At 34.1% G+C, this 16,231-nt stretch overlaps 1 protein-coding gene across 1 annotated transcript in view; it reads right to left on the reverse strand.

The window, feature by feature from the left end:
- Positions 1 to 16,231, reverse strand: part of ttn.1 (titin, tandem duplicate 1) — a 324,448-nt gene that overhangs the window by 252,339 nt on the left and 55,878 nt on the right. The window contains 3 exon segments of the mRNA XM_059968782.1: positions 13,733 to 13,783; positions 14,182 to 14,697; positions 14,991 to 15,869. Coding sequence (XP_059824765.1) covers positions 13,733 to 13,783; positions 14,182 to 14,697; positions 14,991 to 15,869 — 1,446 coding nt within the window.

Raw genomic sequence — 16,231 nt, forward strand, 5'->3', positions numbered from 1 at the left:
TCCTGCTGGGTAACTGTAGATTGCAATAACTCTTCAGTCTGTATTTTCAGTTCAGCTCTTCTCATCCTATACTTCCCCATATCCAAGATACTTTAATCAATGTTGACAGCTTCTACTGCCCTTTTTGTAGGAGTGATACTGATGCCTAATTTTTCTAGCCTATGAGCTGGCTTTGCAATTGTACCTAGCTTAATATCTGGAGCATTCCTCTTCAATAATTTGTTTTTCTTGAAGGAACAATGGAAATCTTGCTAACTGTCCCTCTGGGTCACTATTACAAAATCTTCTGCAGACTCTAGCATGTTAGTACTTTCTATAGACATTGTGTTTTTTTTTAACTTGCACAGAAGTTGAGGTTAGTTTTGGTTCATATTTATTTTTCACAAGCTGCTGTATTTAAGGCTTTGAAAATGACAAAAGAACCATCTTCAGCTATTGTGCAGTCTGCTGTAGTACTGAACTGTTTGAAAGTATTATCAGACTCTCTTATTACTGCACACTACTTTTTTTCTTCAATTGTAAATACTTTCTCTTTTGATTTTTCGATAGGTAGAGTTATGGACAGGAGATATTTTTCTGGCAGAGGATCAGTTTTGACTTCAGAATGCAAATAGACAACTTTCATTTCAAAGCATTTAATTTGTTCTGCTTGGTCTGGCTGTGCTTCTTTACTTGGTAATCACGATTAGCTCTGCAGTATAAGTTGCATCTCCAAATGAGTTAAATGCTTTGCAGGAATACCAGCCACTATCCTCCTTCTGTGCATTATGGATAGTTAGTGAACCAGAGCCACTGGAATTGTAACTCAGATTGTAATGCACACACTGACCGACCTGGTACTATCCCTTATACCAAAGCACATCTGGCACTGGCTTTCCTGTTACTAAAAACTCAAATCTAGCAGGCACACCCTTTTAGGCACTGCAAAGATTTAAATTATTTATAAAACTGTGGTGCCTCACCCCCAGATACAAACAAAGTTTTTGTTTGTTCTACTATCACAGCTTCTTTACTTCTCTTTTCTTCTGGCAGTTTTGCCATTGGAGGTCTTGCAGATGATTTCCTAAATCGTGTCTCATCTTCCTTTAGCTTGAATTTTAGATATACACTACATGAAGTTTCACCAAGCACATTAGTAGCTGTACAGGTATATTCTCCTTCATCCATACATTTTGTGTAAGGTATAATTAGACTATATTCTTCCTTATCATAAACAAACTTGTAATTCGATGAAGGAGTCAATTTTTTACCATTATAAAACCACTGAATGGAGGGTTCAGGTAACCCACTAAGAGTGACAGAAAATTTAGTTATATCTCTATAACTATCGCCATATTAGAAATACATTTGATGAATATTGGCACAGATTTTAAAAGCTCAGCATCATTTTTTTTTTGTCCCAATATGTTCAAAGGAACAGGAATTTTAGTGCTGAGTTCAAATGTTTTGTCAGACACATTAAGTTTATTCAAGTAGAAATCTTCCCTCTCATCTTCAGCAGCAATAAATACAGAACTAGAAAATTCTGTGTAAGAAATAAACTGTTTAAGTTTAGATGGCATGCTGATTGTGAGTATTGCTAAACACCAGAAAGAAAACAAAAATCACCAGAATTATTTCTGTCACTTCATGGAAAACTTCTTTTGCTCCAGAAAGTTAAAATTCTATAACAGTCTTCTTTAAATATTTATCTTCAATCTAGATATGTACTAGGCATGTCACTGTATATAGAATCAGCTCAGAAAATTAAGTAAGTTTTATTTTTCCTAAAACCAATTTTAGCAACACCACAGTAGCTTAAATAAAAACATACTTCGTTAAAATTGTTTTAACATACCATTTATTTAAATTCACTGATTCAAAATGTGTCTTCACGTAATTATCTTGGGTATTAAAATATCCAATACATGATCAATATTTGCATGTCTGACTCAAAAGTGAAAAAAAAAGGAACTACATAGATTGAAGTTTATTAGTAGTGGCTGGCATTCTGTAAATCTAGTATCATTATCCAGGGCATTCATGATAGTGTGACTATCACACAAAAATGTAGTGCATGCTACAAATTTTCAACAGACTTAAAAGTAATTTCTAATATAAGCTTTATTCATTCACTGAAATACATATTTCTCAATCAAATATATCAAAATTTGATTGTTAAGTCACATCAAGAGATATTATATTCCTATGATATTGTAGGAATATATTGTACCTGGTGATAGCAAAATCAATGCTGTAATTTTGATTGTCAACAAAACAGCTGAATGCTACCTATAAATCTCTGATTTATGCTAACTTTTCTTATCTAGACAGCAATGAAGTGTTAAAATTGGTATCAGTAATTCCAAGCTATAGTACAAGAAAACAGCCAACAGTTGCAGATTGATCTCAAACAATCCATAAAGGGAGTATTTGCAGTTATTACGGGCAAGATTACATTCACTGTATTGACTTACAATTAAACTATTTATCCCAACAAGCAAACATCAAAGCACTTAGTTCAGCAGCACCAGAAGAAGCTGCTACCACCCGTGGAACCACAACTTAGTATAAGTTTCTGTCTTAAGGAGTGGTGGGATAATCAAAAGAAAATACATCTTGCATACCAGCTGTATATTTACATGACAACAGAGCCAGCAGCTGTGTACACATTAGAGTACACAGTAAAATAGAACATAACTACAATTACTAACAATAGAAACCTGCAGAAGGAATGAACAGTTGTAGCATTCAACAGTTCCCCACAACAGGTGTAATTATAATCACACTTTAATATCATGTCAAATGTGCAATATAAAACAGGAAACAATGCATGCTTTCACACGACTAGATTGCCATACTGAGGTTATCATTAGAAATGTTCTTATTAAAATACTCATACTGATGTCATGAAAGGTACCTGCTTTCCAAATTTACAATTTCAATAAGTTGGCCATGAACTTTCAGAATCCAAACCACTAAAGCTTGTTCATTTTTAAATATCATATATTTTATATAGTTTGTGCAAAAATGACTCATTGCAATGAAATAACTTCATTTAAAATGTAAGATTAACTGATCAGAAAGTAAATATTAAAATGATCAGCAATGATCTGGCTCATAAAGATGCAGAAACAATTTCATTATTTGCAAGATCATCAAAGAGGAGATTTCCACTTTGAAATTATCTCTATTAAGTTATTCTTGGAATCTCTGGACTCATCAAATATTTTACTGTCTGACTGCCAGAAGAATAATTCTCCCAGTACCTACTAAACTCCATCAAGGCCTTTAATAAACTTCCTCCAACAGCAAACATTAATTCAGTCTGAACCAAACTTTACATTTTTGACTCTGAACACTCTCGAAAACCTTGCTAATGTCTAAAGACAGGACAAATGTATTAACAAAAACAATAAAATAATACAAAAAGCAATGAATAAATCTAATTTTAAACATGTAGATTATTAAACATATATATTTTCAAATGAACTAAAGCACAGAATGGCAAGATGTGTTTATTTAATGTAGGATTCCATAACAACAAATTTCCTGCCTCATTTATGAAGGTAACAGGACAAGATAGAAATGGTAACCACCTTTTTATTAGAAGGCTGCAAAGTGAAGCAGAGTCAAATGGACTCTTCACTTTCTAGCAGTAGAAATGTGGGAATAGATTCTTTTCTATTTTAGCTAAGAAATGAGAAGGAAGGTAAAAGAAGATGAGGAGAGAGTAGATAAAGTTTAATTATTTCTAATTATTGGAATTAGACTTTTAGGATTGACAATTAAAGGCCACCAAAAACAATCATGTTTAACCATCTATAATATTCCATCTTAAGGCATGGATTCCGACCTACAAGAAATCTGACCATCTCAGAATGCCTTATGATAGCATTCTTTTTAGAAATTTAATTTGGTTTGTCTTTCTCCCAATTGCAACACACAATATTTGAGAGGTCACTTTCATGTAGCTCAAGGATACTAGATGACAATTCTTATATATTATTCTACAGTTGTGAATGACATTAGCAAATGATTTATTTGATGCTTCCCTATAAAGCAATAATTTATACCTTTGATTGATAAAAAATAAATAAGATTGATGATCCATATATAGTGTCAAAAGAACGTCATATTAAGTTCAGCATTACTAACCCAAATAATTTAAGTTTTTAAAATAAAACACGTTTCAAATAATACGTATGTCCAAATGAAAAAAGGAACAAAATAACTGTAATTAACCAATAGTCTGTTAAGTTTGTTCTGACATTTAGATACTGATTAATTTCACTAATAGAAATTATTAGTATTATACCTAATGACTTAACAGGAATTGCCATCTGTAGATGAGGATCTTTCTATATTCATTTTTTGAAAAACCTGGTTCTGACTTTGAAGTTATGTCTGCTCATCTTAAACTACAGTGTTCCAACAAAGCTTCTATCATCCTATTCATTTTGCCCTGGTATTTTTAAATACATCATAATATTGAACAGGAAATAGAGGAGCAATGATGGAACTAATTTGCATCAATGCAGCTGTATGTCTTTATATTTTACTCGCACTATAAGAACTAAAAAGCAGAAAGTGTTATCTGATGGAGAATAACAACATAAATTGAAAAAAGATCAAGTGTATATAAAAGTAAAATTCTGTTACAGTTATTGTAAAGGAAGTTCTGTAATTCAATAGAACTAACCTTCATTGTGACCAGATGCAATATAATCACAGTTTAAGAGGTTAAACATTAATGGTTTAGCTGCTTCATGCAAAATCTCTTGAGTTATCAATATTATCAACAAACTAGACTTACTAGCCAGACCTTACTAATCCAAAATGTTCAGTATTTTAACTTGATTAATGTTTTAAACATCTAAATATTAGCTTTCCTACTGACACACTACTCCAGAGTAAATTTTTCAACATTTTTAGCAATACCAAATAAAATTGTAATGTTAAAATCAATTTAATTATTGTGTTTGAAATTAACACATCCGTAAACATGCTACATATGATAAATATCAAAATACTTCAATATTCTAAGTATGTAAAAGACATTCATAAGTATTTTATGGATAAAATACTTTTAAAATAGCACATGTAACTGCATTTCCAGCTTTGTTAACAGCTTTGCACTTGTAGACTCCAGCATTACTTTCTGTAACATCTACAATGTTCAGATAATGTTGCCCAGAATCTTTTTCCCCAGTTATGTAATTGGTACCTTCAAGTATTCTGTCATTGAAATACCAACTTATACTTGGTTTTGGAGTACCAGTTACATAGCATTGAAAAGTTGCTGTGTTCCCTATGGCTGTGTTGCAGTCAAGAAGAGAAATCACAAACTTGGGTGGAATCTCTGTTACTTGAAATTCAAATGAACATGTTTCAGAAGCCTCTGCTTTAAACTGAATTGTCTCATCTTTGGCATGTTCCGCAAATACATCAAAATTAATATTCACACATTTTTCTCCTTTTTCCTTATTTCCTTTCTCTGTTACAGCAACAAGTTTCACGGATTTCTGAGATTCATCTTTGCCTTGCTCAAAATCAAACTCAACCTCAAATTCCGAACCATGATTGACATCTGGCGAAGAATCACCAACAACAACATCTAATTCCTGTGAACGTTCATGAGCACCAGCCAGTGATAAAGCAGCTACAGCTCTACCACTTGCTTTTGTTAGTGCCATGTTTGAGTTTGTTACTGCAAGATATCCTCTACATGTTGCTTCTCCAACACTATTCACTAACTTGCAACTGTATATGCCATTGTCAGAAGGACAAACATTCGTTATTTTAAGACTATGATTTGAGTTATCTTTTCTAATGTATTTCCTACCATCCACAGTTATATGCAAATCATCTTTGAACCATGTTACTTCTGGAGGAGGAATACCTGTCACAGAACATTCAAATACTGCATCAGTGTTTTCTGGAATATCAAGATCAAAAATATAACTAGTAAACCGTGGGGGCATTTCAGTGACTTCTAAATCAATTTTCACATCTACATTTTCTTTTGCTGTCAAATCTACATTATACTCATCAGCAAACATCACAGGGAGGACATCGAGTGAGATGATCATATTTTTATTGTCAGGAGTGAATTCAGGAATTGTAATAATTTTAATCTGTTTTTCAAATTCCTTCACTTCATGTTCATCAAGTTCAACTTCCAGAAGTATTTCTTGAGGTGAAGGAGATCTTGATGTTTGTTCTTGCTGTACATCAAACTCTATCACATGTTGATGTGTCACTGGTGGTGGCAATGCAACTAACTTTGCATCTTGTGCTAAAACATCCACCTGAGCAATACTTTTGGCTTCTCCTACAATGTTTACAGCATTGCAAATATACTCTCCTTCATCTTCTCTTTGCATGTTATGGATCACTAAAATGCACAGATTTCCTTCCCTTTCTACTCTAATTTTGTGATTTCGCTCTAATAATGATTTTCTTCTATACCACTTCACATCCGGAATTGGGCAACCAATTACTTCAGTAATAAATGTAAGTGAGCCTCCTTCATGAATCCTTTTCCTAGTAAGGGGTTTAATAAATGCTGGAGGCATTTCATTTCCTTTAGCTTCAGCTTCTTGTGGAGGAGTTGAAAATGCCTCCAATCTTTGCTCTTCAGTTGAGACACTTGAACATTCAATAGGTGTTGTTTCAATACCTTCATCTATTGGTGATCTAAAATGGTCTGGTGGCGTGTAAAATCTTTCTAGTTCATAATTAGGAGATCTACCCACAACGTTAAGTGATGGCAATCTTTCTTCTGGAGTCACAAAGCCAGGTGACTGAGGTGGTGTATGAAATGACTCTGCAGATACAACAGATCTGAAATTTTCTGAAGCCAAGGGTGGTGTATAAAATCTTTCATTTTCTGCTATTTCATCACTAATTGTGCTACTAATTTCAATTGACATTTCAGATTCAGGAGAAAGGGACCGTATCCATTCTTCATTTTGATTATAATAGTCATAAACAGCAGAAAATGTTACTTCTTCAACTTCCATTGAAGTAATTCCAGACTCATCATGCTGAAAGGCCTCATTGTTTTCCCAATCATGAATTGGTGCTTCTTCCTCTCTTGCAGTAAGGAGATATTGTGCAATGGAAATATTTTCACTCGCCTCATCCTTCTTAGAAAATGTTTCCACTGAATCTTCACCAATGTCACAACTGTTTTTCTGAAACACTGAATTACTTAACTCCATCTCTGTATTTTTTTCTAATTCTCCTTTATTACTTTCAACAACTTGCATAATTCCACCTTCTGAAAGTAAACTATCTTCATGTATTTCTTCTAAAAATGCACACTTCATGTCTTTTATTTCTGTTTCTTTATTCATCTCCTGAACTTCTGATAACTTACGATTTTTATCAAGATCACGTAAATATTGGCTGACAGAACAGGTTTCTTCTGTTATTTCCTCTGCTTTTGACCTTGTCACATCTGAATTTATTATTGTTGTATTATTAATTACTTCTAAAGGAGGACATTTATCTGAAAGATCATCAGCAAGATTAGTCACTGATTCTGCAACTATTTCATTACTTTGTTCTCTTAAAGGTAAACTTTTACTTAAAAATTCATTTTCAAAAGAACTCAATGAGTCCAATACAACTTCACTTCTCTCTTCCTTTAAAGATGAAACTTTACTTGAAAATCCATCTGCAGTGTTTAGAGAAAAATCACCAACTTCAGAATCAACATGAATGATTTGTTTTTCTGAATTAAATGGAAGAGAATTATTGCTGCTTTCTTTCTGACATTGCTGCTCAATATCTTCACCCTGGCCCATTTTACTTTGACTATGTAAACAGCTGCTAACAGGTGATTCTGTTTCATCTTCAGATAACTCAATATCTTTCAGATGGTAAATGAAACTATGCATTACTGCTTCTAGTGTGAGACTAGATGTACTCTGTGCTTCCCCATCCTTATTTTTAGCTATGCACGTGTAGTTCCCCACATCAGATTCTGAAACATCATTAATATACAATCTATAAGTTCCTCCACTCTCTTCAAATTGGTATTTGCTTGTATCACAAGTTAAAACTCTATCATTTTGAATCCACGTAACAACAGGTTCTGGCTCACCAGAAATTACACATTCAAACATCACTGTTTCTCCTTCTGTACAACAAATCTTATCTAACTCCTTTACAACTTTTGGAGGTTCACAAATTATGTCAAACGAAAACTTAAATTTATGTTTTGTAGATTGAGAGGAGGGTTCTTGAGATGAACCTGTCGATTCAACCTCGTCTAATTGAAATAACTCCCTCTTTTTGTCATCTCGCTCTGGTGTTGGAGTTGGAGCAGTTATTTTAATTTCAACAACAGATGAAAGAATAGATAAATTTATTGGACGTGGTGGGGGTACTGAAACATTCGGTATTTGCAGTGTGGATTTTATTAGTGGAGCTGTTGGAAAATAAGACTCAACCTCCTTTTCAACCTGATGGTCCAGATTTTCTTTTTCAGCATAGTTCTCTAGTGTTTCTATCACATGCATATTAAATGTTTCCAAAGGTTCTTCAAATGGTCCAGTATCTGAAAAGTAAAAAATAATAATTTATGATCTTCAATTATCTTATTGCAATATACTTTAAGAAAATAATTACAAAAATGAAGTATAATGAATTTTACCTTGTAATGTAAGGACACAAGTTGTTGTTGCAGTGCCATACTGGTTGATAATCACGCATGAATAAATTCCTTCATGTTCTTTGCATGTACAGCTAATAGTCAACAAGGATTTATTTTCTGTGGAGTAGATATCATAATCCCTATTTTGTGGAATAGGATGTTCATCCTTGTACCAAATTACAGTAGGTTGTGGGTTCCCATGAAATTGACATTCAAGCACGCAAGGCGCTCCTTGTTTTATTTTAGGAGATGTAATATAGTGAAAAATTACTGGTGGACAATGGTTGTCATGTTTATTAGAAGGAGTCTCTGCTTCTGGGGATTCTTTCAGATCTATAAATTTATGATGTTGCTCTTCTGCTGGTGCCTCTTTCATGAATGAACTGAATGACTCTGGAGCCTGTTTTTGTCCTTTTAAGTTAGGTGTTTCCACTGTTTGGTTGAGGTTCACAGTATAAGAAGGGCCTTCAATTTCCCATTGATGTTTCTGATCAATTTCAGATCTGTTAATCATTGCTGTCTCTGTGAGTGCTGATTTACAGGGTATTATTTCGGCAACTTCCAGTTTCTCTTTTGGAACTTCTTTGTCGATGCTGGTAACACTTCTCAAAGCTTTCATGTGGTCTTCCTCAAAATCAAATTTGCAAGGAGAATCTCTTGTGTCTACTGGTGATTGTTTTTTCAAAGAGCTTGTATAAACTGAAGTTTCCTTGTCCTCTGATAAAGAGGAAGTCTTCACCATCCACGTGGAATTTAGAACTGCTGCTTCAGATTGTGATTCTTTCTGTCTTATTTTATATTCATAAATCACCTCAGCTTCTTTTCCCGTTTTTAAGGACTGGGAATACATTTGATGATTTTCATCAAGTTTCCCCGGTAAAAATCCTCTTTGTGCTTGGAACAAATTTCCACACTGCTGCACATCAGCTGGCTTATAGTCTTCCGTGGGTTCACATGTACTTAAAGGGGTTGACACATCTTTTTGATCAGATAAAGATGGCTTTATTGTTTGGAATGCACTTTTAACCACAGGGGTGCAAATATTGAATGTTTCAATGTCCTCTTCAGATTTTTCTGTTACAAGCTCTCTCATTGCACTAACAAAACTACCAGCAAAGTGCTCAGGATGTTTCTTAACATCTTCACTAACTTCAGATTCATATGGAGGTTCCCTCATTCCAGCTGCTGTTTCTTTTAGGAATGTATCTTTGTTCTGCAAATCAGAGGGTTCCAAAATTAAAGTGAAGACTTTAACCTTGTCTTCATACTGTTCATTTGGACTAATTTTAGGCACACCAATCACATCTACTTGTTTTACGGCTAACTTGGATTGATCAGCCATCTGAATTTCATGGCCATCTTCAGATCTTGCTTCGGGATAGCACTTTCCCACGTGAATAAAATTTCTGCAACTTTGTTCAGGTGCCAGCTCATCTTCTTCATGAACCTCAGCCTCCTTTGGAGGCTGTTTTATTTCTCCTGGAAATTGCTTTATCACTGGCCTAAATATGGCTGATGCTTCTCTTGTCTTTGCTGTCAAAGGAGAATGTCTCATTGAATGGATAGAATCTGTAATCTCTTCTTCATATTGGGTTTCTTTCTGATTGATATGATCAAAATCAATCATCTCTGATGGAGAGTCATCAGATACTTCATGAGCAACTCCTGCTTTCTGTACTAGTAAATCATTTTGATTTCTCAAGCATCTTTCAGGCCATGCTTCCAGAGCTGTTTCATAGTTTATCTCCTGACTTTTATATGGAATGTGTTTTACATCTTCTGGTGCATCTTTAGTCAAGGAACTAATAAAACTTGAAATTTCTTTCTTCTCTGATAAAGTAGAAGGCACCAGTGTCTTTAGTTTAGTTTTACCTTCATTCTGTAGCACATTTTCATTTATATCAATGATTCTTATTGCCTCATTTTCTTTGGAAGCAGATTTTGTTTGGTCAACAGCTCTGCAATCAAATCCAGACATCTGCTTTAGGAAGGTGCTTCCAGTTAATTTGTCAGAAGTAATAGCAGGATCTTCTTTGGTTTCACATTTAACTGAGGTTTTGTTTATTTCAACTGCATTAGCATCCAAAGGTGTACTGACAAGGACTGAGATGTTTTTATCTGGAAAGGAAGAAGGAATCAGATTTTGTGTGTACTCTCTTGTAATGTCTTCCTTTTCAGTGAAACTAGATTCATATTTTTCTGTTGCTTTAGAGTGGTCAAACAGAGAATGAAAATATTCAGTTTTCCTTGCAAGTGAGTCCTGAAAACTTCCAGTCCTCTTATTGGAAATTACATCAATATTTTTCTTGAGCTTATATTTATTTTCAGGTTCTTTTATCTCCAGCCATGTTTGCTTTACTGGTGTTGGAACCTCCTTTTTCTTCAATAAAATTTCTGCACACTCACTATCTTCAAATTGTGCTGCTTGTTTAATTACCTCAGTTTCCCTGAATGCCTTTGTTTTATTGATTCCAGATTTAAAAACATCAGATGTCTCTCTCAAATGCTTTGATTGTAAATCCTTCTGCACACTAATATATTCTTCAAACAGTTGATCAGCAGGTATATGTGATTCTTCACAAAGTTGACTCTTTGCTTCTTTTCTTGTATCATAGTCTTTCTGAAGATAACATTCACCAGATTCCTCTGCTTCCAACCAATATTGATTTTCATGCAACTCTTCTGTTTCTTGGGATGGACCACCTTTCAGGAATTGCTTTCTTAATGAGTTTGTACCTATTGTTCCACAAGATTCTTCAATTATATATTCTCCAGTGGTACTTTTTAATTCTCTTTTCTCTGCAGTAAGTCCTATTACCTGTTCCATTTTTTGTTGAAATTCAAGAGGCTGTTTCAGGAAGTATTCACCAGAAGACTGTATCTGCTCTTGCACTAAGTAAGATTTACCACGTTCACAATTCATGCAGTCAAGGTCTCCCACACTTCTGCTGCGCTCTCTGTCTAAATAACCATGGCTGTAGTCTTCAGTTGCTGTTCCTAAGTCAAATGAAGCTTCAGACAATGCAAGAGAAAATCTCTTTTTCCTTTTAGCTTCACGTAAAAGATGCAGTTTAATCCTAATGTCTTCATCAATCAAGCTCTCTTTGTCGAGAATCATTCCACATAACCTAGGTGAGTATACCTTAGTAGACCTACTAACAGCAAGATCTTTATGTTTAGTTGCAATAAATGGACTTTCAAAATACATAGTACGCACCAATTTGCTTCTAGTACTTGACTTCTTTTGCAAAGCTCCATTAATCTCATGCTTTTTATCAAAGGGAGACCCGACATGTCTAAGATCAACTTTAAGTCTTGCATTCCGATTTTTAACTAAGGAGTCTATGCTTTTGTGAGCCAGTACAGATCTTTTCACAAAATTCAGATAGTTTTCATTTTGCTCCTCTTTAAGCGCAACAAGTAAAGATGCAGTTGACTCTGCCGATCCCTCTGAGTTAATTGCAAATATTTTGTAACTTCCAGAATCCTTCTCTTCTACATTATTGATTTCTAAACTTGAACTATGAATGTGCATTGTGCTTTCTGTTTTAATAATCTTTCTTGAATCTTTACGAATAGGTCTGTTGTTATGAAACCATGCTACTTTTGGTGCTGGGCTGGCTACCATTTTACATTTAAAAGTAGCTTGCTCTCCTTCCATTACAGATTTGAATTTCAGCTTTTCTGTAAATGATGGCCTGAAATTTTCAGACCATGAACCTACAGAAGAGGTTCTGCTTGCACAACGTCTAGCAGAAACAAGACCCTGATCTAAATAATCTTCAGCATCAGAAAATGCATCTCGCAGGTTTTCTCTGTTTTCCAGACATCCTCTCCCATCATCAATAAATAATTCTGCAGAAAAAAAGAAAAAATGAATTGAGTGGTTTCTTCGAAATCAGTTTAAAACTTAATAAATATTGAATTTAATACAAATATGAAACATGAAATGACAAACTTTATGCATGAGCATTCACAATTACTGTAAAAAATGCACTCACCATATTTGTTCGAATAAACGCAAGACCATTTTCTGTTTAAAGACTCTGAGCAGGAAAATCGCTCGTTCTTTGTTCTTTCTTCAGACTGTAGCAATTTCTTGTCAAAAATCATATTAGAATGTGTATTTTGAAAAAAGCATAAAGTGATCTCATGACGAAATTGAGGTTTTTCAAAAAGTAAAATCAGTCTCTGTAATGATTTGGGTATATCTAGATTATTACAAGTTCTTACCTGACTTGCAGACAGCAGAATAAACGCCCTTTCTGCTCCTTTTGGTAGTAGATACACTTTTCAGCCAGTTTGACAAGTGTAAATTTGAATTTTAATACAGACAATTTCATTTATAATTCTTTATAAATTGCATGAGAAGGCGTTTATTCGAACTAATACAGTTGCTAGATTAACAACGTTATGCAAAAAAGCCAGCATACATGAATACATACTACTATCTGCAAGCCAGTGTAAGTGTATGAGTCAATTAATCTCATGTAAATGAAAGAAAATGAATATATGAATCGATGCTATTCTAATTAAATATCCTTTAATAAGATATTGCTGCAATTTCCTAAAATATAAGGTACAATTCTTTTTGTTGAGCTCATTAGGAACTCAGAAGAACAGAGCTTAGATGGAACTACAAAACTAAGAAATAAAATATTAATATATACACTTTTAAGATTCAGTCATTAAACACTAATTGTTGACAGTACATTCAAACACTTCTCATTGCACCCTTCATTAACAGGTATACTCATAGATTTCATTTGTGCTTTGTCAAATTTAATAAACAATTCTACACTGAAATTTAGTTTAACAATGGGGAATTAACAATGGTTAATTCCTGTAAATAAATAATGCCTGTAAAATAAATATTGATGTTAATGAATTTTTATCCGACAATACGAATGAAAAACAGAAACCTGATTTTTAAACAAATCAGATTGAAACAGACAACATGCAATTTTGACATTTCATACTGTAAAATAGCTTTTTGAGATGGTAAAATACTGAATAAATGGATATAGTTGGGTCAAAGTATTCCAAGAACTATTTAGCAAATTCATCAAATAATAATAAAAATATTACCTCTCACTTCCATTTCGATGTGTTGCTCAATTTTGTCTTGAAGCTTTTTCTCTGCAGCAAATTAAAATTAATAAACCTGAATATTATCTCAGAAATGTAACACTGTTTTTCCAATTTATAAATACAAATGCAAAAGTGAAAATTGATTTATGAAATATGCAAAAACATACATGCAAAATGTAAAAATATATCTGTTGATTGGTGCTTTCAACCAAACAATTGGTTGATTGAATCACAAAGCTAATTCAGACAACCCAGGATTTTGTAAAAATGTTTTGCTCTGTAACAAAACATTAAACATGCCTCACATGCCTAATCAGTTTAATGTAAAAAGGAAATGCAATACTCCACAGCGAAACAAGCTGACTCCACAAAGATTCTTTCCATGAACTGTGGTGAGATGCATGATTGAGTCACATGGGGAAGGATCAAAGCATGCAATTGCCAACCTGTCACACTAAGTAGAGTGTTGCACGCTGTTTCTCCAGCAGAATTAACCGCTTTGCATGTATAAGTACCACTGTGCCTTTGGCTGACTTTCTGTAATTTTAAACTGCATAGCAATCCATCATGTTTTATGGAACACAATGAAGATTCTTCAACTATGCGTTGGTTGAACAGCCAAAGTACACAAGGCGACGGAAGACCCTTTACAATGCAAAGCATCAAAGCATCTTCTCCATCTTGTACAGTGATTTCTGGAGGCAACTTTTCTAAGAAAGCCGGTGCTATCGCTCCAACGTCTATTAATTCGTCACTGGGCACCACATCCGGATAATAATCTCGGCTCCTTTGCTTCTCTGTTCTAGTTGGTCTTTTGGTTGAAGAAGGTGGTGAACTTGATTTTTTCTTTAGAACTTCTGATTTGCTATCAGATGTGATATGAGGCCGTTGTTCAAGTTTAGAGATATCTGAACTGCTATCAGTGGGAATTTTAGCACCTGTTTGGGGTTTTGTTTCTTCAGCTATGCAAGAATAAAATTAGGATAAATGTTAAGTGATTTGGCAATTTCAGTAAATACTTGAAAAATTTATAACAACCCAAAGAAATGTTTTCAATAATTCATGCATACTAGTGTGATGAAATGTCTCGGTTTAAAGTTTGTATAATTCACTAACTAATATCTTAAACAAAATATTTTACTGTTAATAGTCAAATTCAGGATCTTCTTAAACAGATACTAAACTTATTTTGGGAAAGAAACAATGAAGTGGATGAATCAAGATGCTGTCTTTAAATAAAATTATAAACAACCACCTTCTACAATAAGTACGGCAGAAGTCTTCATTTCTCCACTTTCATTTCTTGCAGTACAGCTATATTCTCCCTGATCTTCTATGTGCACATTGAGGATTGTGAGAGACATTACATTTCCATTCTGAGATATCTTCAGTCTTTCTGCTTCTTCCAATCTTCTGCTTCTATGAGCCCATATAATCTCTGAAGTTTCTCCATGGAAAGAACAGATGAATTGTGCCATCTGGCCAGCTTTGACTCTCAGATCACGAAGTTCAAGTAGAATTGTGGGTACTTCAAGGGAAGGTTTGGCTGCAGCAATAGTTACTTTTGCTTCACAGTTAGCCTCACCATGAGGATTCATAGCTTTACATCTATAAACTCCTGTATCCTCTTCATGGATATTTTGTATAATTATCTCAGATGAAGTTAAAGCTTCAGCTTCTGTTATAGTCACAATTTTTATTCTTTTAGCTTCCACAACTTCTTTATCTTCTTTGTACCATGTTATTTCAGGTCTTGGGAGTGCTAGAATTTGACATTTTAGAGATGCTGTTTCGCCTAACATAACTGCATTGCTTTCCATATCTTGTAGGAATTTTGGTGCAATTTGAGAACCACTTCTGATTGTTTCAGTCTTGCTCACTTTTTCTGATTCTTCCCAGCTTTCAGAAGAAACAGTCTTGCTAGATGAAGTCACGGAGATAGTTTCAAACATCTGAACATTGTATGTATGTTCTTGCTGTAAAGTGATTTCCTTTGTATAGTTCTCTGTATGCTTTATGGTCATAGGAGACTCCATATGCATTTCTGATACTTCAAAAGTCTTTGAAGCGATGGATTCCGCTACAGCTTTTCCAGAAGTTATGCTCTGACTATCTATGCTTTGCACTTTGTAATCTGAGTGACAAAAGACAAAATATTAATCATGATATTAAATCATGACTGACAAAATAAAGAAAGCAATAGTTCATGTTGTCCAACGGGCATCCCAGCATGCTGGCCACATGCTAAAGAAGTGCAATTCACTTGATTGAGGAAAACACCTATGGTCCTTTTCCTCAAAGCATCTGCAAAATTCTTTGGGAGGAAATGGCATTCATTTGAACAAAATGATGATTTAGTTCTTCTCTTGCAAATATCCAAGATGCAGATGAATTAATGCAAGTTTATGTATCAAGATGAAAGGCGTTCTTACTGGTGTATTTAGATCATCAGCATTTTAGAATAATGAGGTGCTGTGGAGTGTAATCAAAAAATGG

Source organism: Hypanus sabinus, chromosome 4 (assembly GCF_030144855.1).
Source record: "Hypanus sabinus isolate sHypSab1 chromosome 4, sHypSab1.hap1, whole genome shotgun sequence".
Lineage (NCBI taxonomy): Eukaryota > Metazoa > Chordata > Chondrichthyes > Myliobatiformes > Dasyatidae > Hypanus > Hypanus sabinus.